Here is a 24,932-nt window from a genome sequence, read left to right as displayed (position 1 = left end):
TGACTTTCCTTCCTGTGGGAGAGGCATCTGGCCCAGTCCACAGCTGCGGAGCTTTGGTTTGCACACCAGTCCCTGTGGGTCATGTTGAAAAGCAGGCTCTGACTCAGACCTGGGTCTAGGGAAGGAAATTTCTTCTTTATTTTCTTGTTCTTTTGAGACTGTGTCTTGCTACATAACCCAGGCTGGCTTTGCATTCCAGACCCTCTAGTCTCAGCCTCCTTATGTGTTAGGATTACAGCCATGTACCACCTTACCCCAGCCCAATGGAGACCGAATTTCTAAAAGTCCCCCTGGGCAGAAACAATCCAGAGTACACTCAGCATACACTCTGAGTAGCAATGGACTGGATAGTGGCTAAGCTTTGCTATTGCAAGGTCCTCTCACCTAAGTGCTGCAGGAGGTAAGTGCTCCTCCTGGCTCAAGAAGACTTCCTGCCGGGAGGGATGTTTTGAACACCTCCCAGATGGAAGAACAGGGACCTTTCTTCTCATTGAAAACCAGATGGAAAAACCTTTCCAAAAAAAACCCCCCAAAACTACACACACACACAGAACCAAGACAACTACACACACACACACACACACACACACACACACACACACACAGAACCAAGACAGTACCTTTCTCAGTGGCCTCTGACCTGAGGCACAGTATCTCAGAATAGTTATTTCCTTTGAATTACTTTGTCATTTCCCCTTCAAGGACACAATGAGGCCCTTTACTGTCTCCTTCTAATGAAGGCCCCTTGGCGACCATCATTGGAGGCCTAACTGTCACTGGGGCAGGGGTGTTTGTGTCTTTTACCCGGAACATCGGTTTCACAGTTCAAGAGAAAACACTTGTCTGAACTGTGCCCTGCAGAGCATGGGTTGGGAAGAGATGGCCACGCCATTCCTGCGGCCTAGGAGACAGCTGTGTGCTTGCTTGCCTCCCCGGCCATGCTAGCCTTGCTAGGGGAGGATAACACAGCTCTGAATGCTAGGGGTGGATTAATCAGAATCCATCCCCAGAGAGTCCTCAGAAGCTGCCACCTATCAGCTGGAGTGTTTGTCTCAGCAGGATTGCCACCAGGGTAGCAAGGGTGACATGGGTGCCGCACTCAGCAGATGTCAGGGAAGAATCAGCCCTGTCACTTTCAGGCTACATGGCCAAGACAAGTCCTTTCTCATCCATCAGGCTGTTTGTTTATTCCTAACCATTGATGGGACGTAGGGGTGTCCAGCCTCAGTGCTCCACTGCAGTACAACTTCTGGAGATGGATACTGCTGGAGATGCCATTCAGCCATTGACACCAAGTCCAGGTCTGAGGTTGCACGTTTGATGCTTGGTTAGGTGTGAGGCATGAGCCACAGGTCTGTTGGATACTATCCAAAGCAGGCTCAACACCACCTTCTCGCTGCCCTCCCTGCCTCTGCTCTTGTCCCACCCTGCTTTCCGTAGCATCCCCGTGAGTCCCTAGTAAGACCAGGGTACCTCCTTGGTACTACAGTGTGCAGGGTTGGCTGGCTCCCTGGCTAGGAGATGTGCAGGTTCTCTGAGATGTTATCGTTGAGGGAAGCTGGGTGAAGGGTACACAGAAACTCTCTGGACTATTTTGCAACTTCCATTGAAGTCTAATGTCATTTCAAACATTAAAATGCTTATTTTTAAAAACACAATTTTTCAAGACCCTCCCAGAGGTCACTCTCCAACAAAGCTGCTTGGTTATGTGACTGTGTGTCTGTGTGGGGCAGGGAACACTGAACACATTTTTATAGCCCTACTCATATCCTACATTAGGTTTCTACCTCACAGATACATCCTTGACCTCCCTCGATGGCCTGGAGCATGGAGCTGTGTTGTAGCATCTCTAAGGTCCCTCCCCCCCAGTTCTGACTGATGACAGGCTCCTGTGTACAGTCTTTGTTTAAGGAATGCTTGCATTTAGCTTGCTGAGTCCCTCAAAATGCTTTGACAGAAGCAGTAGGTAGATTTCTCCCATCAGAGCCTGTGGAAGAAGCAAGCCTCTGCTGTCTCAGCTCTGCCCTCTGGTCCTCGACTTCCTTGGGTTCTTTCCTCCTCCACCCTTTCTCCCTTGTTCTCAGCCTCCTGGCTGCCCGCCCTCCCAAGGCTGATCTGACACAGCTTCCCCTTCTCTTAACAACAGGAACTTGTCAATCTTCTCCTGACTGGGAGAGCCGTGTCTAATGTTTTCAATGATGTAGTGGAGCTGGACTCCGGTGATGGGAACATCACGCTCCTCCGAGGCATCGAGGCACGCAGTGACATCGGCTTCTTATCTCTCTTTGAACACTACAATGTGTGCCAGGTACCCAAAGGCACTCCAGAACCCCAGCGACCTTATTCTCTGGACCCATGAGATGGGACCCACGACATGGAGGAAAGGAAGCTAGGCTCTGTTCCCATAGTTAGCTGGAGTTCAGGTCCAACCTGAATACCGGGCAGCCTAGGAAAAATATGACTTTGCTGCCTATGCCACAGACACTTCAGACTCAAAGAGCAGATGCTGGGTTCCAGGAAGGAAAGCTGAAAAGAACTTGTAAGGGTTCATAATGTGGCTGCCTCTGGTGTGTGTGTGAGTGTGTGTGTGTGTGTTCATGCATGTGTACATCTCGTATTCATTGAGGGAGCAAAGAGCTTGATGTCTTAGGCTTTGCATGACTTTCTTAGGGCTGCCACAACAAGAGAGGTCCTTTTGTTCATAGTCCTAGACCCCAGTGCTCCCAGACCAAGGTGTGCTACCTCTAAAGGCCACAGAGAGAACCTGTTCATGTCTCCCTTCACTTGTGGTGCTCCCTGGCTTAAAGATGCAGCATCTGGGGCCCTGCCTCTGTTGTCACTTGGCTGCTTGCTCCCTATGTCTTTGTTTCTGAGGACCTCAGTTGGATGAAGAGCACACTGCTCGAGTATGACCTCATCTTAAGCAATGCCATGTACAGCAACCCCAGTTCCAGATAAGATCCTAGTCAGAGACACTTAGGGCTTTCTTGTCCTTTGAGGGGACACAGCTTAGCCCAATAGCTTCATTTGGCTTGTTTGCTGGGTGTGGTCCCTCTGCCTCCTGTCTTGTTGGGAAAGAACACTTGTAAAGGCCCAGGCTTTAAATGAATATGGTGAGGCATTGCGACTGTGCCTTGTCTGGCCACTGGTGCTCTCAATTAGACCTGCCGCCTCAACTGCATTCAGTCCTTCTTAGAACTCACTCTTAGTGGCTCCATAGAATCTACTGTTCTCCGACTTGGGGTGTGAGGAGCACTGCCCTGAGGTTAACAGGAGACGGCTGACACCACTCAGACACTGAGAGGGCATAGATGAGGTTACAACATTGCTACACACCAGAAGAAGAGTCTCACGGTATGGGCCCCTAGAGTGTTAGGTAAATGACTTTGCAGGCTAGGAAGGGGCTGGGAGTTTTGTCCCACTCTTCCTGTGTGACCAGTTACTTAGGTATGTTGTCCCTTGTTCATGGATCATGTGATTTGCGTCTTCTTGACCCCCTATCTGAATGATACCCAAGTGGTCAGATTGTGGGTTCTAATTGCCTGGAGAGGAAAGTTCCCTTCTGGTTGTGTTGCTGTCAGGAGTAAGGCAGCAGTTTGACCATGTGGCCAAGGAGAAGCTCCGAGAGCCTGGTGGGCTCTCATACTCGCCAGCCTGACAAGCCATGGGTTGAGCAGGATTAGCTTGTCTAGTTTCATAGACTCCAGGGTAAGCATGAGCCCTTCCTATGGTCCAGGCTGCCTGAGAAAATAATAACCTGTTTGATCAGTAGGGAGCAAGTGGTGAGAAAAACAGTCAAGATCATTCTACCTTCAGAATGAAGGGACTGTTGGAGAAACATAGGCCCAGTGGGTGTTTTCTTGTAGATTCCTTGAACCCACACAGGCCCATCTGCTGATCAAGCTTGGGAGTATTGTCCCGTGTAAGGAATAGATACTTTCCTCTGCTGCGCCATGGCAAGACCACTAAAGAAGGAATTCTAGATGCGCTCACTCTTTCTCTCAAGAAGTCAAGGCTGGATCTTGGCCTTTCCTACTCATAAAGACCCAGGCAGAGCCTGGCAGCCTTCACCTTCTTAACACTACCTCTCCCCCCCATGGCACTAATCTTTCTATCAGTCATACTCAAAGAAGCTGAGCACTCAAGGTCTGGACTGAGACAAATACTTGGCCTAGCTGGCCCCATAGCCAGGAGGAAGACCCAGGATTTGAATATCATTGATCCTGACACCCCCATTTCCCATCCTGCCCCTTCACTAAGGCAGTGTAATCTTTAAAAACATAGATGCAATCATACCATCCTATGTTCAAAAGTAAGGGCTATTCACTTTGCAATACGATCATAAGCTACAATGTGTCCGCTAAAATTCACATGTGAAGTCCTGAGCCCCGGGACCTCTGAGCAGGACTGTATTTGGTGATGGTATTTAAGAAGGTGATTAAGTTAGAATGAGGTCACCAGGATGGCCCTAATCCACACAACAGCGTCATCATAAGAAGAGATTAGTGCGTAGACACAGACAGACCTTGTGAGAGACAGAATGGCAGTCAACCAGAAGCCAGAGAGAGCTATCCCTGGCAAACAGTCCAGATGATACCTTGATTTCAGAATGCTCCAGAATTTTTGAGACAATAAGATTATGTTGTTCAAGCCACACATTGTGTGGTCTTTCTATTGTGGCCTGAGTACAAATAACTAATGCAGAGATTAAAATTCCGAGCTTGCCTTGACTTATGACCCTCCCTCTACATTTGGCTCCAGATGTTGGGCCTTTAGCTACATCTGCCTCTTTGGGAGTCATTCCTTCCTCTGGACCTCTGCATATGCTCTCCCCTCCACCTGCTCTGCCTAACTCCACTCTTCAAGCTTTGCCTTAATGTTTCTTTCTGAAAGGGAAGTCTTAGTCACCTCTGTCATCCCTCTGAGTTGAGTTCTCTCACCTTGTCACCTTCCCTCCAAGCACCTGATTCCTTCGTAGGCCTTTCCTTGATCTAAGCACCATATTTTATTGCCTCTAGGATAGGCATTTTCTCACATTTCAGCCCTTCTGAAATGATGGTATACTGTTCTAGTTAGTGGTATGTCCACACGCGGTCAGCAGCTGCATCTGTTGGGTACAGGAGACATGGTGGTGACTGACAGGGTGAGGTGCTGCACATCTGTATTCATTTGAGTGATTTCTCTCTGCTGTCTTCATTGATCTCATTTTCTCTAGCACTGTGTCCTCATAGTCTTTTGCGTTGCCGAGGATAAAGTGTAATTGCATCAAATGACTGCTACCATCATAGACAGGAAGACAACTCTGCTTGTGGTCAAGTGCTGATCCTTGAGAACAAGTGCTTGAATGCCGCAGTCTGTACTGACTGGAGCCATTCACCATTTCTGTGAGAGATTAAGATCCAGATTTAAAGAACACCACTGAGAGCAAGCAAGATGGCTAGGCAGGTAGAGCACATGCCACCAAACCTCCTGACCTGAGCTCAAGACCCAGAACCCATGTGATAGAAGGAAGGTACTAAGCCCCTAGTTGTTCTCTGATCTTCACATATATATGCACCTACACCCATATACAAAATAACTAAATGTTTAAGAAAAATTAAAACTACCCCTAAAAATTCATATGTGGATGCAGTGACCTATTCAGAAATAAATATAAACCAACTGAAAACCACTATAGTCATCCTCTGAAAGCTTAGAATGGTGATTGGGTATCACACACACACACACACACACACACACACACACACACACACACACACACACACAAAACCTCCTTGATAAAGACAATGCAAACCCAAAGAGCTACTTTTCAAAAATGAAAAATTAAAAAAAAAACATGAAAGTACCAAGGACTAAACATAACCAAGGTTATTCAAGATCTCTAGATAATTTTCTGAAATACAAAAAAGATCAGAGTAACATACCAAGTCTGAGTAGTGAGATCCCGTGTGATAAAGATATACTGTCCCTAAACTGAAAATTAAAAGTCCCCAACAGGACTTAGACATTACTCAGTGTAGAGCACTAGCCTATCACACTCAAGATACTAGATTAAGATCCCAGCACATCAACAGAAGAAAAATCCCAAAGGCTTTGCAGAGTAGTTTATCTAAGAAAGAACAAGTGCCCAGGAAGAGCCAGGTAGTTGGAAGTACATAGTGGAGTTTGTAACAACCAGCACAGTGAAGACCACAGTAATCAAAACATAGGCCTAAGACTAGACAAATGGATCCATGAAAACACGCACAAACACACACATACACACCCACAATGGCTAGATTGCAAATTAATGGGGAAAGGGTAGTTCACTTAATATAAAATATTACAGGAGACCTAGGCATGTGATATTTGCTTGTTATCCTAGCACTCAGGAATCTAGAATTTTAACACCAGCCTGGGCTACATGTGGAGTTCCTGTCTCCATTCAACAACATACAAACAATTACCCCCCATAAAACAAAGACTAAAAATAAACCCAAACAACAAAACCCAAGAGAATGCAATGGCAGTGCACGATAAAAATCTAGAAGTCTACCAGTCATTTGGCACATTCTCACATGAAAAATGTTCCCAGCACACCAGCCTGACAGTCGAGATTAAATCAGCGCCGCTGCAGTTTCAATAAGAGCGACAAGAAGGAGATGAAAACGGCACAAAAGCTTGTGAGGCTGTGAAGGGAGCTGGCCTTTCTGGCCATAGCTGGTGGAGGGAGACTTTGATAGCTACAGCACATTGAAAGGTAGGATTCTTGACCTCCAAACGTTGAATCTGACACTGTCCTGAGAAACAGTGCACCCTAAAGCACACCTATGGCTCAAAAGCCGCCCATTTGCTTGTTTAGAATCAGACCATTGTTAAAGCTGATCTTACTAACTTAGATGGTGTTTGTTAAAATTCACAGCATAGATGTCCCCTTGCTGGTGTGAAAAAATTTGAATGGCATTAAATAAAATCTCAGGAGCTAGGAGTGTGGCTTGGTGGCAGAGCGCAGGTTTGCCATAATCTCCTGCGGTTATTCCTCAACAATAAAAGTAGGTTTAAAAGTTCAGAACAATAAAAGCAAACAAACAAAAACAACCTATTAAAGTGTATCATGGCCCACAGGAGAGAGCCTGGCCCTCACTAAGGAAATGGCACACCCAGCTCTCTAAGACCCCCGAGGAAGTTTCTTTGGAAAATGTCTCCTCTGGAAAAGGCTTGTGAATGAGCACTCTCATTTATGAGCCCTCTGGGCAGCTGTTTTGCTCTTAATCTTTTGACTGTTGTTTATAAATGGCAAACTGCCCTCTGTCCCTCTTTGGAAAATTCAGGAGCTGATGGCGCTCAGGCCTGCCCATGGCTGGCTGGAGGCACTCTCCCAGCCTGTATTGAGTGAGCACAGAGCCAGGCCATGTCTCTCAAGAAAAGGCTCTTGTGAGCACAGAAAGGAAGCTAAGCCTATAGAAGGGTTAGGTGGGGGTCAGGTATGCCCAAATGCCCCATATCTCAGGAGGAGCAAGCTTGCCCTTAGGCAAGGGGACAGAGTGTCACACACAGCTGAGTGGAGAGGGGCTTTAATAAGAAAGCAACTGGTACTTTGTAAATGTGGTTCCTACACTCCACTTAATAGGTAAGTCCTTCATGGAGGACTTGAGCACAGGCCCCCTATCCCAGGCAGCTGCAGCTCAGCATTACCCCTGAGGTGGGACCTGTCTCGCTACTCTGTGGTAGGTCCTAGAGTAAGTGTACCCTTCTCCGTGTTGGGAAGATAGCTTAATTCTTTCCTTAATCCACAACGGAGACTGTAAATACCTGAGCAGCAAATCTCTCATCTCCCTGGAGAGGCTGGATTAGACAGGACCAGCTCAATGTTGCTGAATAACCTGATGCTGCACCTAGACAGGTGCTGTCTAGGGCACTCACGGAAGTGCATTATCGAGGCTGCCTGCCCAAGGGCTCAGAAGGTAGTTTTCTCTTTGCAGGAAGCATCATGCCTGTGTTCTGGGTGGGGGAGGGCACGTGAGTGTTAGCATTCTGTCTAAGCTCTGCCCCACAACCACAGCCAGGTAGGCCTGACCACACTATAAAAGGGGCTGCTTGCCCCCTCTTCGCTCTCTTGCTCTTCCCTTCTTTCTCTCACTGTCTCCTTCCCCCTTCCCCCTCCCTTTTCCCTTCCCCCTCTCTCTCCACATGTTCATGGCTGACCTCTTCCTCTACTTTGCTTCTCTCTCTCTCTCTCTCTCTCTCTCTCTCTCTCTCTCTCTCTCTCTCTGCCTCTACTTCCCTCTTAACTCCCCTCCCCATGCCCTGAGGCACCAGCAGGCCCATGCCAAGGCATCCTTCCCCCTGAGGGACCAGCCACACTATGAAGGTATAGTATAGAATAGAGTTTATCCAGGGCACATAGAGAGGGGGGGAATGGAGAGAGAAGGGGGAAGAAACAAGGAGACAGAGAGGAGCAAGAAGGGAAGAGCAAGAGAGTGAGGAGAGGGCAAGCAGCCCCTTTTATAGTGGGTCAGGCCTACCTGGCTGGTGCTAACAGAATGCTAACAGGCAGGGTCTGTTTTGTTCCTACACACCCTTGGCCAGCCCTGGGAGTCCCTGGCTAGCAGTCGCCAGAGCCTTTTTTATTATGTTCTGGTGCTGCCTCAGCCTCATGCTACAGGCTCCCTTTACCAAGTAGCCTGCTATACCCTGAACTTGTCAGCCATTCACCCATAGACTGCTCGCTCAACCCCTCCCCTCCTTTCTCCCCAGGGCCCTCAGTTCTACCTGTCTTGAAAGCACAGTTCTAGTTGAAGTCCAGTATTTATTCCTGAGGATCTCCAGTTTTCAACCGTTTGTTGGCACATTGGGCGGTCTCATGGTAGCAGTGCACGTGTTGAGCAGTGTCACAAGGCAAATGATGCACTATGGTGCTATGGTTGAGGGGGGCAGTTGCTCAGTGACATGCCCCCGGGAACTGGAAAGAGCCAACGATAACCTGCTCTCTGACTGAGCAGTTGAGGTGATAAAGCTCTCAGAAGGGAGGACAAAGAATGGGAAAGCTCAGGGACTGGTGAGCTGAGTGACTGAGGAGTTCAGCAAGTAGCAGGAGGCCATGGCTGAGACACACACAAGTGAGGTGTGTGAGAGACTGAAGGAGAAGAGAGAGTTAATTGACTAGGTTGTGGCATGGATGTCACCTGGGACCAATGGGTGTGTGTGTGTGTGTGTGTGTGTGTGTGTATGTGTGTGTAGGGGATTGTGTGTGAGTTCCCTGTGATCCTTGATGTGGGGTAGTCAGCTCTAGAAGGTAGGCCTGTGGTTTGGGCAGCAGGCAGGGTTTCTAACATCACAGCAAGGATCTCTGGGAAGCAAGCTTCCCCTCAGCTGGTCAGCATGTTACCTTAGGTCTTTCTGTCCTTCAGGTTGGCTGCTTCCTAAAGACGCCAAGGTTCCCCATCTGGGTGGTCTGCAGTGAGAGCCACTTCAGCATCCTCTTCAGCCTACAGCCAGAGCTCTTGTGCGACTGGAGGTCTGAGCGGCTCTTTGACCTGTATTACTATGACGGCTTGGCCAACCAGCAGGAGGAGATACGGCTGACTGTTGGTGAGACACCCAAATGCATCTCTTCAGGGAGCCTCCAGGCTACTCCAGAACCAGCTTTAACATACCTTCTTGGGATCATCATGGGTGGCCGGAGAGTGATGCTAGCCTGGCCATCCTGTAAGAGAGGGCTGTGGGCCTTGAGCACTCCATGGCACTAAGAATGGAAGATGAAGTTAAGGCCACATGCAAGTGCCCTGTAAGCTATGCTGACATGTTTGGATTTGCATTTCAGGCAATAGGGTGTCATAGGAGGATTTAGGGTAGAGGAATAAAGAGACCACAATTGCTTTTAGAAAAAATATTTTGATAACTAAAGAAAGGCGTAGGTTTGGTGAAGGCCAGAGATAAGAGGCCAGTGCACTGTCTTGGTAAGAATTAATGACCAAGAAGGGGGGAGGATCCAGTCAAGATGAAGATGGGTCCATCATACCCAAGGGATGGGGTAGGCCCCCGGAGTTGCCCAACCTGGCCGCAGTGGCAGTGCCTATCCCTGAGATGACATAGTGCTTTCCCCCCTTCCTTCCTAGATACCACCAAGACCGCCCCAGAGGACAGCTGCAGTGACCTTGTCCCTCCTCTTGAACTCTGTATCAGAACCAAGTGAGTGGGGCTGCCTCTAACTTCATAAAACTCACCCTGGAGGCCAGGACGTGCATTGGTTGGGGATATTAAGCCTGTGGACAGAAAGACAAACAGCTTCTGGGGTGGCCTGATTTAGAAGGGTGTGGTCAGGTAATACGATGCAGCTGATTAGACACTGGCCTGGGGGCTTACACTGAAGCCGATGTCTCCACTGGGCTGACAATTTGCTGACTTTTCAAGAGCTGAAGGACTGAATAGAATTGGGAGAGGGGATAGGGTAGTCAGGGCATGGTGGGTTGTGGGTGACCACAACAGTAGTACCTCCCTACCTTGTGTGGTATAGCCACTCAGAACACTGAGCAGGGAGGCTCCTGTCTCTGAGGCACTCGGTGGGTCCTTGACACCTCATCCTGACTCTGCATTTAGGGGAGGCTGCAGCCCAGGCTAGAGTTGAGGGAAGCCCATTCCTTTCTTCTAGGCTTTGTTGTGCACCAGGCTGGGGCTGTGCTCTTTAGGGTCTGTGGGCCATCGCGAATAGAAGCCTCTGGGCTCATTTGGGCAGCTGTCTGCAGTAGTGACTAGGAGATCTCAGTGTGCAGTAGGGAATCAGGGAGGAGTGTCTCGGGAGGGAGACAAGGTTCTGGTTGCTTTTCCAGGGATGTAGTGCATGTTGTGTGGTTCTGAGCATGAGTTTTGGAGCCAGCCTGCAGGCTGACTGTGAGACACTAGACCTCACCTATCTGGCTTACTTGGTCATCTGTAAAGTGGGGACGATGACAGCTTGGAGCCCATGTGGCTATTCCTAAGTGCTTTCTAGCATTAGCTCTCACTGTCATTGTCCTTGGCACTTGTGACTTGTGTTATGTCAAGAGGAATATGTTTCCCAGCTGGGGCCAGAGTCACAGCCCGGCCCTGAGATCCTGAGCACCTGAGATACATGTGGCAGGCCTGGACTCCAGGCCTGTGGCCCCCTGTAGACAAACAAGCCTTTGAGTGGAACCGGGGAACAGAGCAAGGACTGCCTTGGCACTGTGGAAGCATCAGGAAGGGGAAATGGGAGGGCTGCAGGCACATCCCCATTGTGCCAGTTCCCTGCCCTCCCCCACAGGGATACAGCATTCCTGCAGGGTCATAGGCTGGCTGCTTTCATCAGAGGATTAGGGGCACATGCGGGTCCCTGTCCTTTCAAGTACAAAGGGCCAGTCATTCAAGGTGATGAGTGAAGGCTTTGAAGGGGAAAGAAGGTGATCCTAGCCTTGGCACCTATGCAGGCTAGCAGAGGAGGCCACGGGGTGATCTTTCTGAAGGAGAAGGACCCCAACTGGCCCCTAGGCACAGCTTCTATTCCTTTTGGACTGGGATGCTCCTTGAGACTCTTTTTGACTTTATCTTTGTACCCCTCCCACCAGTAGTACCCCTTAGTCCTTCACTGCCCTCCTTTGACAATAGATGGCTCCGGATTGGCCAAGCAGCACCCCCCCCCCCCCCAGCCCAGCCTTAACTGGCTTTCTGAGCTCAGTCTGATGGGCAGTTGTTTGAGAATGGCTCAGAGTTTTTGGCCTACCTTGAGGGTAGCCTCTTGCCTGAGATGGCTGGCACGGAGCACAATTCATGATCATCATCATGGAGGGTGGGCTTGGACCTGTTCTATTGGTGCTTTTGTCTCTTGGGAGGATCCCAAACCCAATTCCCCACCCCCAGTGATGCCTGATGAGGTGCTGGAGAGCAGCTTGCACTGGGGAGTGGGGCCTGGCTTTCCCTGCTCTCACTTCTGCTCCCGGTCTGGGGCTTGGATGAGGCAGAGCAATGGCATCTTCAGAAGTGCTTCTCAGTGTTGGTCACAGAGAGAAAGAGGACTGTTTGTGTAGCATACAAATAGTCAGGGTTCAGAACATCAGGCTTAGGGGCTCTTAGGGGTCCCAGACACCATCCATCCCCGGGATGGCTAGGGGAAACCTATGTGAGTTCTAGGTTACTCACTGGGGAGTCTTGCCCCAGAACGTAGGTCCTAGACTTGTAGATATTAGCTTCCTTTGAGGAATATGTTAGAACTGGAACCTCCAGGTCAACCAGGGCCTCTGTAGGAGGCCTGAGGATGTGAATTCCTATGTAGTTACTGGTTGCTGCTGCTGCCACAGCCCTTGGATCACTTAAGAAAACATTCATTGATTCGTGTTTACAGTGTGTGTGTGTGGCATGTGCATGCATACCTATTCGTACTATGGAAGCCAGAAGAAGGCAGCAGGTATCCTCTATACCCACCCACCTGGCACCCAGTATCTTTGAGATGGAGTCTCTTGATGAACTTGGAGTTTATGTTTTCTTGGATAGTCTAGGCCAGCAAGTCCCAGCAATACATATGTGAAACACTTGGCTTATTCCCTGGGTGCTGAGATTTGAACTCTGGTCCTCAGTATTTCCAGCAATCACTCTTAACTGTGGAAGCATCTCTCTAGGCCTTGCTTTTGAGAAGTGCTGTTCTAATGATGGGTAAGGGCCTCCCTGGCTCTATCCACGTCCATCTGCCTTATGAGCCTGCTTTTGCATGTCAGTTACCAAGGGAGGTACCAAGCCTGTCTGTATGACTGCCAGAGGCCAGGGAACTTCCTTCCTAACACCAGGTCTTTGCCTGTTGTATGTTCTCAGTGCATTCGCCATGGTGAGTCTACCTGGCCAGTTACCATGGGAGTACTTTCCCAGAGTTTTCCCCGGAATTATTCCCGGAAGGCTGAAGGGGTGAATGAAGAGTGGAATGGCTGGGTCCCTGTCCCCTTGATTCATCAGATAACAAGCCACTGTAATGGGAAACAGCAGGCCAGGAATCCTAGTCCAAGGGGTCGAATTACAAAGGCTTTGCGTTTTGTTTTTGCTACAGATTTTCAAACAGCTCAAAGGAACTTGGGAAAGTAGCCTCTGAGGTCACTGTGGGGACCTGCTGGCATGGTCTTGGCTATGGGGGTGAGGTTATGGGGCAAACCCTGCTGCCTGTAGGGCACACATGGTGCCATAGTCCATACTTAGGTCACTGCCAAACTCAGAGTCAGATTGCACATACCTGGTAAGATGCAGCTGAACCGTAACCCCTCCTGTCCGTGTGAGGAGAGTGGCTAGCTGGAGACCTGGTGAGTGGAGTTTCCTGCTCAATGTGCCAAGGCTCATGGAAGTTCTGTCTTGATTCTTTAGAAGAAACAGCTGTTTCTTCTAAATGATAAGAACTCATTCTCACTCTCAGAGAGTTCAACCAAATGGAAATCAAATTCAGAATCAGCCATGATCAATCCAGGGGAAGATGACCTCTTATCCTTAAGCCTAGCCTTCCTGCCCTGCAGGAATCATGACCCACCCTATAGGATGTGCCAACTCTATACCTGGCCATCTGGCAATATGCTTAGTCCATAGAGGCGTGCCCAGCACCCCATCCCCCAATCTAACCTTTCTTTCATAGATGGGGAGGTGAAGGTTTTGCACATAGCAGTCTGCCAAGTCATTTTGGATCACCAGCAGCTTGGACCCTCACTGTCCCAGCCGGGTGGTAGGTCACTGAGCGGACAGTGTGACTTCCTGCCACCTGGCTCTGTTGTCACGGAGGCGTTACACAGACCCAGTCTCTGGGTTTTGCCTTCAGAGAACATCATCCTGATTAGAACCATCGCTAGGTCCTTGCGCTGTCCCTGTCCTTTAGTATGATGCACATCTCAGCCCCACAGAGGCTCATTACCTTTGCTGTGTCAGGAATGTGGGCTCCATCTCTTGCCCCTCCCCGTTGTTCTGAAACGACATCAGCAGAACCGGACTCTTTGAGGGTCACTTCCAATAGCACGCACTGACCTCTCCCAGGCTTCCATCCTCACTGGATTGAGAGAAAAATGAAACACTTGTCAGCAGGCCAGAGAACAGAGGAAAGAGCCCATAACTGGGCCTGGGGCTAGGGTCCAGATGTTTCTGTTTGGAGGCTCAGACAAGAAATGCAAACTAGTTCCAGACTGGGTCAGTGTCTCTGAGGCCTGGAGAGTGTTCACCTCCACAGGGATGCTCTACCCATCCAAGTACCCCCTTCCCTGCTGATGCCCTGGCCTGGAATCCCACTGTTTATGTTGGGCACACCCTTCTGATGTGCTGTGGTCCACATATCCCACTTTGCCCCGGCTTGTCTCATTGCATGGGTTGTCCTCCTGAACTCACTTCTACCCAGCTGTCAGCCATCATTTTTTCTTTCTCAAGCCACTGTAAAATAGAACACAGAAGTACAGGTGTACTCCTGACCTTTACCATGGGCTCTGAAGATGCAGGGGAAGGTGGGCAGGAGAAGGAGCCAACAAGCAAGTGGGGGGGGGGGACTTGGAGGTGAGTACTGGACAGTGTGCTGACTTGTGTAAAGAGTGAATATTCAAAGACCCAGATTTCCCTGCTGAAGATTGGGAGGGGAGTGGGCTTCAGAGCAGGCATAGAAGGGGAGAGCTGGGGTGGATGAGTGTCCCCAAACCTTCGAACTCTGGGCAACAGATACTATCAGCCTTCCTGAGTCTACCATAAGTGCTGAGAGCCACCTCCAAAGCAGATCTCTTCTGCAAGCAGCCTGAATCTGAGCCTAGAGAAGGTTGGGTGGGCCAGGAGGAGGACTGGCCAAGGGCACAGGTGGCAGGCAGCATGCTGGGCTAGCTCTAGAGCCAACTCTGATTTGAAATGGCCCTAGTGCAGGGACAGAAACTTGCATACAAGCTGTCTGGAAAATCAAGACTAGCAAATGGGTCCCTGGGTGTGTCTGAAGCAGTTTGGAGCGTTATAACAGGCCTGCCTTCTTTTTTTGCTGTCATTGGCCCCATGTGGTATTCTCTCCTTTATGAAGTACATCAGGTCTAGCAGTGGTCTGATAAGTTCAGGCTGGAGCTGACTGTGCTGTAGTTATTGACCTGAGGCTGGGGGAATGGGTATCTTCATGCCGTGGCCTTTTTGATGATATTGCTATTAACTTTTGAGCTCAAAGCTCAACTATTAAGTTGGCAGTCCTTGGTGAAGTGGTTTTACACCTTTGGTAGTCTTGAAATACTTTCAGCAATTATAGTCAGGGAGAGGGCACAAAATGTCCTACAATGAACAGAACACCTCACACACCAGAATTATCCAGTGGCAAGGTAGTTTGAAGTGTACCATGGGTCTGCCTCCTGAGTTACTGCAGATGACAGCATGGTCTGCTGACTCCTGCTGTATATTCAAGCACCTCTCCATCTCACCTGCTCACTCCCCAATTCTCCATCTCACCCATTCGTTCACTCCCCTGCAGTCCCTCATTGCTGCTGCAGCACTGTAAAAGCTCTTCTTACTTTAGACCATTCAGATCAACTGTCATGCTCACCCTTCCAGCATTTCACATGGCCCTGATTTCCCATTCCATAGCAAAGCACTTCTCTCCACTGCCTTTGCACCTGCGGGCCAGGATGTGGGGGCCTAGATGCCTTTTGAATGGCTTCAAAACCAAACACAGACCTAGCAGCCTGCCGGTGAGGCTCCGTGACTGTCGGGATACAGATGTTGTTTAGTGGTGGGTGAATATGACTCACCCTGTACTGAAGCCAAACCCCAGTTTGTGTGCCGGGAGCCCCTGGGAGAGCCTAAGCTTGCCTGCAAGCGGGGAAGGTGGAGTCCAGGGGTTGAGAGGCTATGAAGAGGGTGCTTGTGTAGTCCCTGGGGACCAGGCTGAGGGTGGATCTGTTTCTCTCCTGTGTGCCCCCTTTCATCACCATTTGGGGATCTCAACCACCGAGCCATCTAAGTTGTGCTCTTGTTAAGCAAGACATTGATGCTTATATATAAATCTTACTAGAATAAAAAAAGGTTATTTAATGGTGCACCTCAAAACAGCAAAGATGAATAGGAAAAGATAATTACAAATTTCAAAAAAATTAGATTATTACAGATACTGAATCACGACTAACTCAGTAGCTGCAATAGGTCAGCCCTACCTTTCAGAACCTGGGCTCAGCACCTCTCCACCTATAGTTGTTCAGGGTACCAGTCAGAGCAGGGTCTGTTTCCCCTGCTGAGACCTATGCTGTCTCCCCTGGAACTTCATGAGATTCCCCCCAAATCTTACCAACAGAAGACTCCTCACATAATAATTAACTTCTCAAGTTACGTCAAGTTACCTAGCCGTATGGTGACCATGTCTACCATTCAGTGAAGGCAAATGCAAAGGCTCCGCTGTGTTCCATCAAAGTGGATGTGTTCTATCTATGTGACCATACCTGATAGAGTCCGCTAGATCTACCTGATGAGCTAGAAGCTGGGGAAGGGGTCTCGGGCAACAGAGATCACTGAGGCAACTGGCTCTCCCGAATCTCGTAGATCAAGATTAACCCTTGGGATTCCACACTAACGATCAGGAAGGAGCTTGGGCAGTGATGATTGCATTGGTGTTCGAGTCCCAGCACGGGCTAGGCTGGAAAATGGATTTTACGAAGGTGATTCTTTCAGCATTGGCTTTCAAAAGGTCTCCTTTTGAATTGTTTCTGAGTACTGTGACCAAAATGGAACCAACTGCCTCCCCTGCAGGAAGCCATGGGTTGACTGCCAAAAAGCTGCGTGTCCTATAGGGGTGAGATCTTTCAACATTGCTGGGTAGCATTGCTGGGTGCCATCAAATGACACCAAAGAGAACACAGAATTTTGGGGACATTTCCTCAAATTAACATTTATGCCTATGCTGGCTTTCCCCACATGCCTAGTCTTTTAAGCAGATTAGTTTTTACAAAAATTTCAGAAACCCAGCTTTCCTGGAACACTGACTAGGGTATACGTTAGGGCAACATTCTGTCTTGCATATTCGCACACCTTCAGAGGGTTTGGGAAGTATATCTTGTCCATGTTGTACCCTGGTGGGGCAAGAGTGTGATGCTAATTGTTCCTTTGTGGCTGTGTGCAGCTACTATCTTCCATACCGAAGCATTCCATGGGAGGAAGAGAGTTTCCCGCTAAGATGTGTTGTCATTTTGTTTTGTTTTACTTTTTTCAAATGACAATCTGCTCGTTTCTTTGATGAGAAATGTGATGGTTTAAAACATAGAAAATATGAAACAGGGGAAATGTAATTTATAAATCTGCCCAAAAGCTGCTTATAACCTACAGGAAAGTGAATTAGAAGACAGAGGGAGTACGAATTCTGCTACCTCTGGAAAAAGTGATTTTCAGCCTAAAAACTAGAGAAACCGAGGCAGCAGTGCAGAGAGCTGAAGAAGACAGAAAAGTTCTGAGGTAGAAGATGGGGGTTGAGTTGGAAGATGGGCTAAGGGTGAGGACCACTGGGTCCAAGATGAACCATTCAGTTGTTGCTTTGCATTGATGGGGGGTGGGGGGTGGGGACTCAGGACTGAGAATATAAAGATCGGAGGCTGCTTAAATCCCTTCTTTAAAATACCATATACTGTTCACATGTGGCTACACATCTTTCTGTATGGTTTAGTCTCTGGGTACTTATAATATCTAATATGCAAGTACTTGTTATACTGCATTGTGTACAGAATAATGACAGGAAAAGTCAGGTTTATATGCTCAGTATAGGTTTCTTCTTGGCTTGGGGAATGGGGAGGCTTGTTGCTACTGTTCCTTGACTTCTGCAGATGGTTGAACAGTGGATGGGAAACCAGAGTGCTTTAGATGTGTTTGTGGTGCTGGGACCACAGTACCTAGCAAACAACTTAAAGGAGAGAGATTTCACTTGGTTCATGGTTTCTGGGTGTTCAGTCTGTCCTGGTAGGGGGGCCTGTGTGGGGAAGAAGCTTGGTTTTAGTGGCAGGAACATGTGTCAGAGGATGCTCACAGCATGGCGGACTAGAAAACTGAGTCTGAGGGAAGCCAGGGGTTGGGTATCATCACCAGAGACCTTCTTCTAGTGATCTCACTTCCTAAAGGTTCCCCAGCTGTCACCACCAGGCAGGAAACAAGAATTCAAACCATGAACCTGTCAGGGACCTTTCAGATTCTAGCCATATCTCTGTAAATAAGCCCTCCTGCTTCCAGTCATTCTGATGGGAAATACTGCACTGTTAGCCCTGAGTGGATCTGTTTTCTCTCTTGCTGAAGTTCCAGTCTTGGGATTTTGGGCTTTCCCAGAGAGTTGCTAAATTAAAACAAGAACAGCTTCTCTTTTCCCCTTGACTGTGGCAGTTAGGGTTTTTAACTCAACATCTGGTTTTGAAACCATAATGCTGGTTCTCTCCAAACTTTATACACTGTGAAATACTGCTGAGCCCCAGTCTGGTGCTCTGACTATAGTGCTACCTCGCCACATTCTAACTCAGGTTGTTTTAGAATCCATATGCAGGCAGGCACCTGAAGCAGTAGATTTGCATAATTCTTGATATGCAATAAATATGATTCCCCTCGGTTGTTTAGAAAATCAGCTCTACTGATGTTTAACCCCCCCCGGCCCCACCTATAGTAACTGTTCCATTGGATCTGAGATACCAGCCTTGATCTACTTAGTTCTTCTTAAGGCTTTATAAATTAGTTTTCAAAACCTGTTTGTTCCTGTGGTACTCATGGCGCTCCCTAGCTTCCTGTGTCCCATAGAGCAATGTCCTGGTCTGCTGTCAGCTGTCCAGTCTCCTCTGCATCTTTCTTCTCACCTTTCTTGCTGCTCTCCTGCACCATGAACATCCCAGACTATCTGTTCCCCTGGTCCTACCCAGATGCCCCTGAAGGGCCACTGCTGGACAAGAGCTGGGTCTGGATGTACATGGATGAGTTTAAATCATTAGAAAGCTATAGCAACATAGCAAGGTACCGTCAGCTATGCCACAAAAGGACAAGTTTCCTGTGTCTTCCCTGTTGTTACCAGGAGTCTTTTATCCATGCCATATAGGTATTTAGGTTGGATGAGAGTATGGGAGAGCAAGCGGTCAGGGTGGGGTCCTCAAAGCTTACTTCCTGGGTCCCTGCAGCTCTCACACTCTCCTTTTACTGTCTTCATAGGTGGAAGGGGGCATCTGTAAACTGGAACGGCTCAGATCCCATCCTGTGACCCTTGGATACATGGAGTTCTATGGCTTCAGCACTCATCACTGGGATGACCCCGGGACCCCAGGTCTTAGGGTCAAGTCTCTTAGAGAAGTCACCCTGCCTGAGTTTGCATGTCCACAGAGTCATGCTGAGTCTTCCAGTTCCTTCCATGAAGGGCCGTGGCAGGGTCCTGTTGAGATTCCCTCCTGGCCTAGCTGTGCCTGCCAAAGACAGGAAGGAGGGAGGCCACCAGAGACTCTACTGCCTTTCATTTGCATCCTTCCTGAATAACCCTCTCTCCAAGGCCTCTGGTGTCACTGGCTTTGGGGACTCTGGAGTCTTGTTACTGCAGCTTCCATAAAGCAAAAGTCAAGCCTATGACCAGGGCAAATTTGGACTGTGGTTGGTTCATTGGTGTGAGTGGAACCCGGATCTGCCCTCATCATGGCTAAGATGGGACAGGGAGGTGGAGGCCCAGGATTCCAGTGTGCTGAGTATCTCCTAGTCAAGAGGTGAGGCCAAGCCCAGCCCTTTGTCCCAGAGATGCCCTTGTCTGGGTGGAGCAGCGTGGTCTAAGATATAAGCTACCAAGAGCAGCCAAAGGTCTGGAGAGCCCACTTCAGGGAAGACCTGGTTTTCTTGTGAGGCCATATGAGGCTGGGGTGGGCCTAGAAAAAAGGCTGGTATGGGCAGGGCTAGAAAGGTACCCAGGAAATGACTTCTTGCCCAGGTGAGCAAAAAAGATGGGGACAAGCAGAGGGATCCAGTGTCAACTTCCTGTGGCTGTGGGGAGAACTGACTGCCATCATGGGTGGGCAGGACTTTGGAAGTGCTCACATTGCAGAATAAGGAGAGAGATTAGAAGGGAAAATGGTATGTTCTGAGTTTCACTTACCACATGGCGTATATCTACTGGCTTTTGTCATGGAACGTGATAAATCAGGAGTGGGTAGCTAGGGAAGAACTCCTGGAGGTACTGGGTGGTTCAGAGCCAGAGTCCAGGGCTGCTTGTCAGCAGTTCAGACCAGGAACCTCAGACTGAAGCTCCAGACCTCAGAATCCCTGTCATATGGCTGTCCAGGAAGAAATGAGGACCCAAATAACGGTAAAGCTTTCAGGTGCCTCCACCCTAGCCCGGCAGCCCATCTTTGGCCTCCATGTGTCCCCATGGGGTTTAGGAGCCTAGCTGCTCTAGACTGTGTCCCTTGCAATAAGAAGTCCCCTTGCTGTAAGGAGAAATCCCACCGTTAAGGAGTTAAGGGTTTGGTGGGGACAGCTACGGAGCTTGTCTTGTGTTCCTGTGGGTAGGGCACACACTGTGTCCCAACTGCAGACCTTCGGAGAGGCAGGGAGGAGTCAATTATGCCATAGAAGCAGAGGGCGGGAAGGGCTGTGTCCTGCACTAGGCTCCCACGGGGCTTGCTGTGTAAACTTTAGTGGCCATTCACAGCAGGTTCCCAGTAGAAATGCTTCCTATATCTCCTCAAAATGTTTATGCATTTGTTTTCCTTGGCCACAGATGGGCAGCTGCAGAGTGCCTGGCTGAGGAAGCTGGTTTCCCTGCAATGGCCTTGTTTATCAGGCCTGGGGAGGAAAACTATCTCTTCAATGAAACCCACTTAGTCTCCTTGCCAGGGGCTCTTTGGCAGGGCTAGAGGAAAACAAACAATTCCCAGCATTACTGCAGAAGGTTGACCCAACAAAGCACAGAGCTTGCTCTTCTAGGAGGCCAGATTGCAGACACACAAGCACTATGCCTTGGAGTGGAAGGTGGGCAGAGCTGGGTACAACCACTCCCAGGCTTGAAGCTTTAGCATTCTCAGTAACACTCCCAGGATCAAAACACCTCATCACAAGTGTCATTGTTCTCTGGGGTGCCGAGGTAGGGGACTGTGCCTCACAGCCCTCTCCCGAACTGTATTAAAATCATTCGTGCTCACATACATGTGTGCTAAGGGTCAAGAGTTTTCTGCCTCTGTTGCTCTGTGTGGATGGAGACAAGTTCCTGGACAAGCTGGCTAGTCTTTTCCTATTGACTTTGCTCTCTTCAGCGCTTGCTCCTTGATCTAGAGAGAGACAAACAGGCCATGACTGTTGACTTCAGACATTGAAAAGTGTGTGGAACCAGTGTAATGGCCACTTAACTCCAAACTCCCCAGAGGAAACACCTCCCTTCCCTGGGGATGCTCGTTTGAACAGGTTACTGTGGCAGCCTGTTTTCACTTCCCAGCCTTGCTCCAGCGGCCCTCCACACCCTGCATTGCCCCTGGCTCTTCCACAGAAGAGGGTCAGCTACAGTTGTTTGTTTGTTAACTTTTTATTGATTCTTTGTGAGTTTCCCATCATGCACCTCAGTCCTGCTCATCTTATATCCATCCTTTTGCCCTTGCAACCTCCCCAGCAAAATAACACCCCCCCCACACACACACAAAACAAAACCAAAACAACTCCCCCCTCAAAACAAAACAGAGAAAACATCTCACTGTGTGATGCAGTGTGTCACAGTGTGTCCATAGTATACCCTTTTGTCTACACATCTTTACTGGTAAATGTTAATTGCAATGAGTCATTAGTCTGGTTCGAGCTCTTCTGTGACACCATCAATATTGGATCCTCATTGGGACTCCTTCCAGTTATCCTGCTGTTGCCCTTTGTCATGGAGCTTCTGCAGCTTCAGAACGGCAGGACTGGCCCTTGTACTTGTACTTGTCCCAGCTGCTCACAGATGATGAAGATTTTGGGGTGGGTTGACTCAGAGCCCTGGATCTGGGCCTGGGTTGTAGCTGAGCTGGCCAGTACACCAGCTTTCCCTTATCTGCACCACCAGAGTGATCTCTCCAGCATTGCTCTGGCTAGGCCACCCAGTGCCACCATCAGCAGGAAGCAAGGTTAACTCTCCTGCTCTCATGCCCTTGGGGCTGGCTCATGTGCACCTACAGCTCCAGAGCCAGCTCCATTGTGCTGCCCAGTCAAGGTTCAGGGCCCACTCTCCCAAGTGTTGCAGCCTGAGAGGGATAGGGGTGACTCTCTTGCTCTCATGACCCCTCCCCTACCCCTGTGGCCAGTTCTACTGCTGCAGGTGGGGAGGATGAAGGGGCTAAGGGTATTATCCCTGCACCCATACCACCTCACAGCAGACCAGTGGCAGGCCCATTGTCCCTCTTACAGTTCACACTCTTGGGGCCAGATCACCCACACCCCTGGTCAGCTCTGCTGTACTATCCAGTCAAGGTGCAGGGCCTACAATCCTGAATGCTGTAACTGGTGAGGGGCTGGGCTAGCTCTCCTGTGCTCAGTTTTCTCAACTGCTGGAGATGGCGAGAGGTGGGGGGATCACCTCTCCCATACCCTAGCCACCAGGACCCATCTCCATTGTGCTGTCTGGGTGAGGTACAGGGCCCTTTCACTATCAGTGATAGATGGGGCCAGCTCTCCAGAGTGCCACAGCCAGTGAGGGCTGGAGTCAGTTCTGCACAGCCCCTGGACGTCCATGTAGTCCCCAGTAGCTGCCCCTACCAGGGATGTTCCCAGGTTCTCTAGTGGTAATACGAGCCATGGACATCCACACTGATCCCTGCAGCTGCATAGCCACAGATGCAGACATGGCCCTGGACCTCCCATGGCTCTGGGTTGACAGGGCTGGTCACTCACAACAAGCTACTCCTCTCCACCCTCCAGTCTCCATGATTCTCTCTCTTCAAAATGCACACTGTGGTGGCTCTTGCATCTAACCACCACAATCTTGCACATTGTGGTGACTCCTGCTTCCATTTTACCATGTGCCTGACAGGGCCCAGGGTGACATTCACCATCAGTGTTGTGTGGTGTTGTAACAAACAGGTGCCAGTGCCATGCTCCAGAGGGCAGGAGCTAGACAATTCTTTTTGTTGTTTTTTTCTTTCTTTCTTTCTTTCTTTTTTTTTTTCGAGATAGGGTTTTTCTGTGTAGCCCTGGCTGACCTGGAACTTGCTCTGTAGATCAGGCTGGCTTCAGACTCAAAGAGATCCACCTGCCTCTGCCTCCCAAGTGCTGGGATTAAAGGCATGTGCCATCACCGTCTGTCTGAGTACACTGTTTTTCTAGGGATGAAGTAAATGGGTGGGCTTCTGTGGCCCATAGCCTTTTCCCAACCAGTATTAAAATTGTAAATGCTCACTCACATACATGTGTGTTAAGGAGTTGTAGTTATCTTTCTGTTGATCTACTTGGAGATGTACTCTGAAGTCTGCTACAAGCTTTACAGAAATTCTCCTGGGGACTCTCTTACTTGGCTTTAGGAGCAAAGACATAGCCCTTTCTGCCCTTGCATCTGATGCCTCTATACAAGACACCCTTGCTAACTATAGGACCCAAATTCCCCTATGGCCAGAGGGTAGGGATGGGCAGATTGGGAGGACATTGGCTCTATTCCCTTGGGGTGCCACTCAAAGCAGTTTTCAGGACAGCAGGAGTCCTGGCAGTCAGAACTAGGCCAGGGTGTAGAGATGTCCTAAGGTTAAGGTGCATTCAGATTTTTGTCTGATTACCCTCAGTGTCTCTGTGTCACAGGGATGGCACCAGCTCTGACCAAGGGACCACAGCCCCCTGACCCCAGTCTGCTGAGAGTGAGGAGACCTCGTCGCCATATGCACTCAGCTCTGCTAAACAGACAGCAGAGGACTTTCCCTGGCTCTGGATGCTAACCTTACTTACTCAGAGCAGCAGCTTTCTTGCAGTTTCTCATTCAGGCTCCATCCCAGCCTGGCCCAACCAGAATCTGCATTTCAAAATGGTGGGACAATTTTAGTCTGAGTTGTTCTGGTATAGATAGAGCTTGTGATTTTCATGAAGCATAGAGGGACACACAGGACATTCAACTTGTTGGTCCAGGAAACTCGACGTGTAGGTCTGAGAGAAAGAAGCTGCAGTGGTATCCATGTGGCCCGAAGAGCTTGCCAAGCTTTTGTGTCTTGGGTGTGAAGCTGCAGCCTCGCAGCATTCTAAGATAAAGCGAGATCACACACAGAAGCACTTAAAACAGGTCCCAGCACATTGTGGGGGCTCAATAGATGCTGCTTGCCAATCTCTTCAATGGACAAAGAAGAAACTTCTCCAAGCTACTACCCTGGGCCTTAAAGCACAAATGAATAACTGAGAGAATGATCATTCCAGACTGAAGGACAGTGTGAACAGACAGACATGGCAGTCACAATGTCTGTCTCATCCTGGAAGAACAGAGGTCCTCTCAGAGGACCACTGTTGGGAGCCAAAAGCAGATGAAGACCCCATATAGGCCAGAGTGGGGCACTTCCCTTGAAAAGAGGATTTGCTCAGAGTCCTATCAGGTCTCTATCCATTCAGGTGAGGGGAGAAGTAGACTGCTGGTGGGAGGGCATCACAGATAAGGAGTATATGCATGGGTTAAGTGGTTATGTCCTCTGCAGGACCCTAACACAGCCACCAAACCCTCAAAGGATCCTCAGAGTTACAGGAGGCAATCAAATTAGGCTGCCAAGCCTCTTGGCAGGTATTTGGCTCCACCTACCAGAGTACTCCCTCCTCCCTAATCATGCCCTACTCCTCATGGGGCTGTGAGAGATGTGATTATCAGGCAAAAATGCCAAGCATGTGTGATAATGAAGATTGCTTCATGCACACTTCAGGATGGGGGGTTGGCGGGTAAATGGCATAGCCAGGCATAAAATGGCCAGGGCTTTTGTGTTAAGCTTCTAGTAGGTAACAATTGCAGAGAGGGCTCAGGATCCCACCAGACAGGCTGAGGGCTGAGTGGTGGCCATAGCCTGCAG

At 49.2% G+C, this 24,932-nt stretch overlaps 1 protein-coding gene across 1 annotated transcript in view; it reads left to right on the top strand.

Moving 5' to 3' along the window:
* Mindy4 (MINDY lysine 48 deubiquitinase 4) overlaps positions 1-21,102 on the top strand; it is a 116,095-nt gene extending 94,993 nt beyond the window's left edge. Inside the window, exons 15-18 of the mRNA XM_029478745.2 lie at positions 2,147-2,308; positions 9,390-9,570; positions 10,098-10,170; positions 19,120-21,102. Of these exons, the coding sequence (XP_029334605.2) occupies positions 2,147-2,308; positions 9,390-9,570; positions 10,098-10,170; positions 19,120-19,168 (465 nt within the window). The 3' untranslated portion in view covers positions 19,169-21,102. The remainder of the gene's footprint in view (positions 1-2,146; positions 2,309-9,389; positions 9,571-10,097; positions 10,171-19,119) is intronic.
* The last annotated feature ends 3,830 nt before the right edge of the window (positions 21,103-24,932 follow it).

This window comes from Mus caroli, unplaced genomic scaffold, assembly GCF_978045245.1.
Source record: "Mus caroli unplaced genomic scaffold, Mus_caroli_1 scaffold_7, whole genome shotgun sequence".
In the NCBI taxonomy this organism is placed as follows: domain Eukaryota; kingdom Metazoa; phylum Chordata; class Mammalia; order Rodentia; family Muridae; genus Mus; species Mus caroli.
The sequence above is the reverse complement of the archived record's forward strand: the minus strand, read 5'-3'. Positions and strand labels throughout refer to the sequence as shown.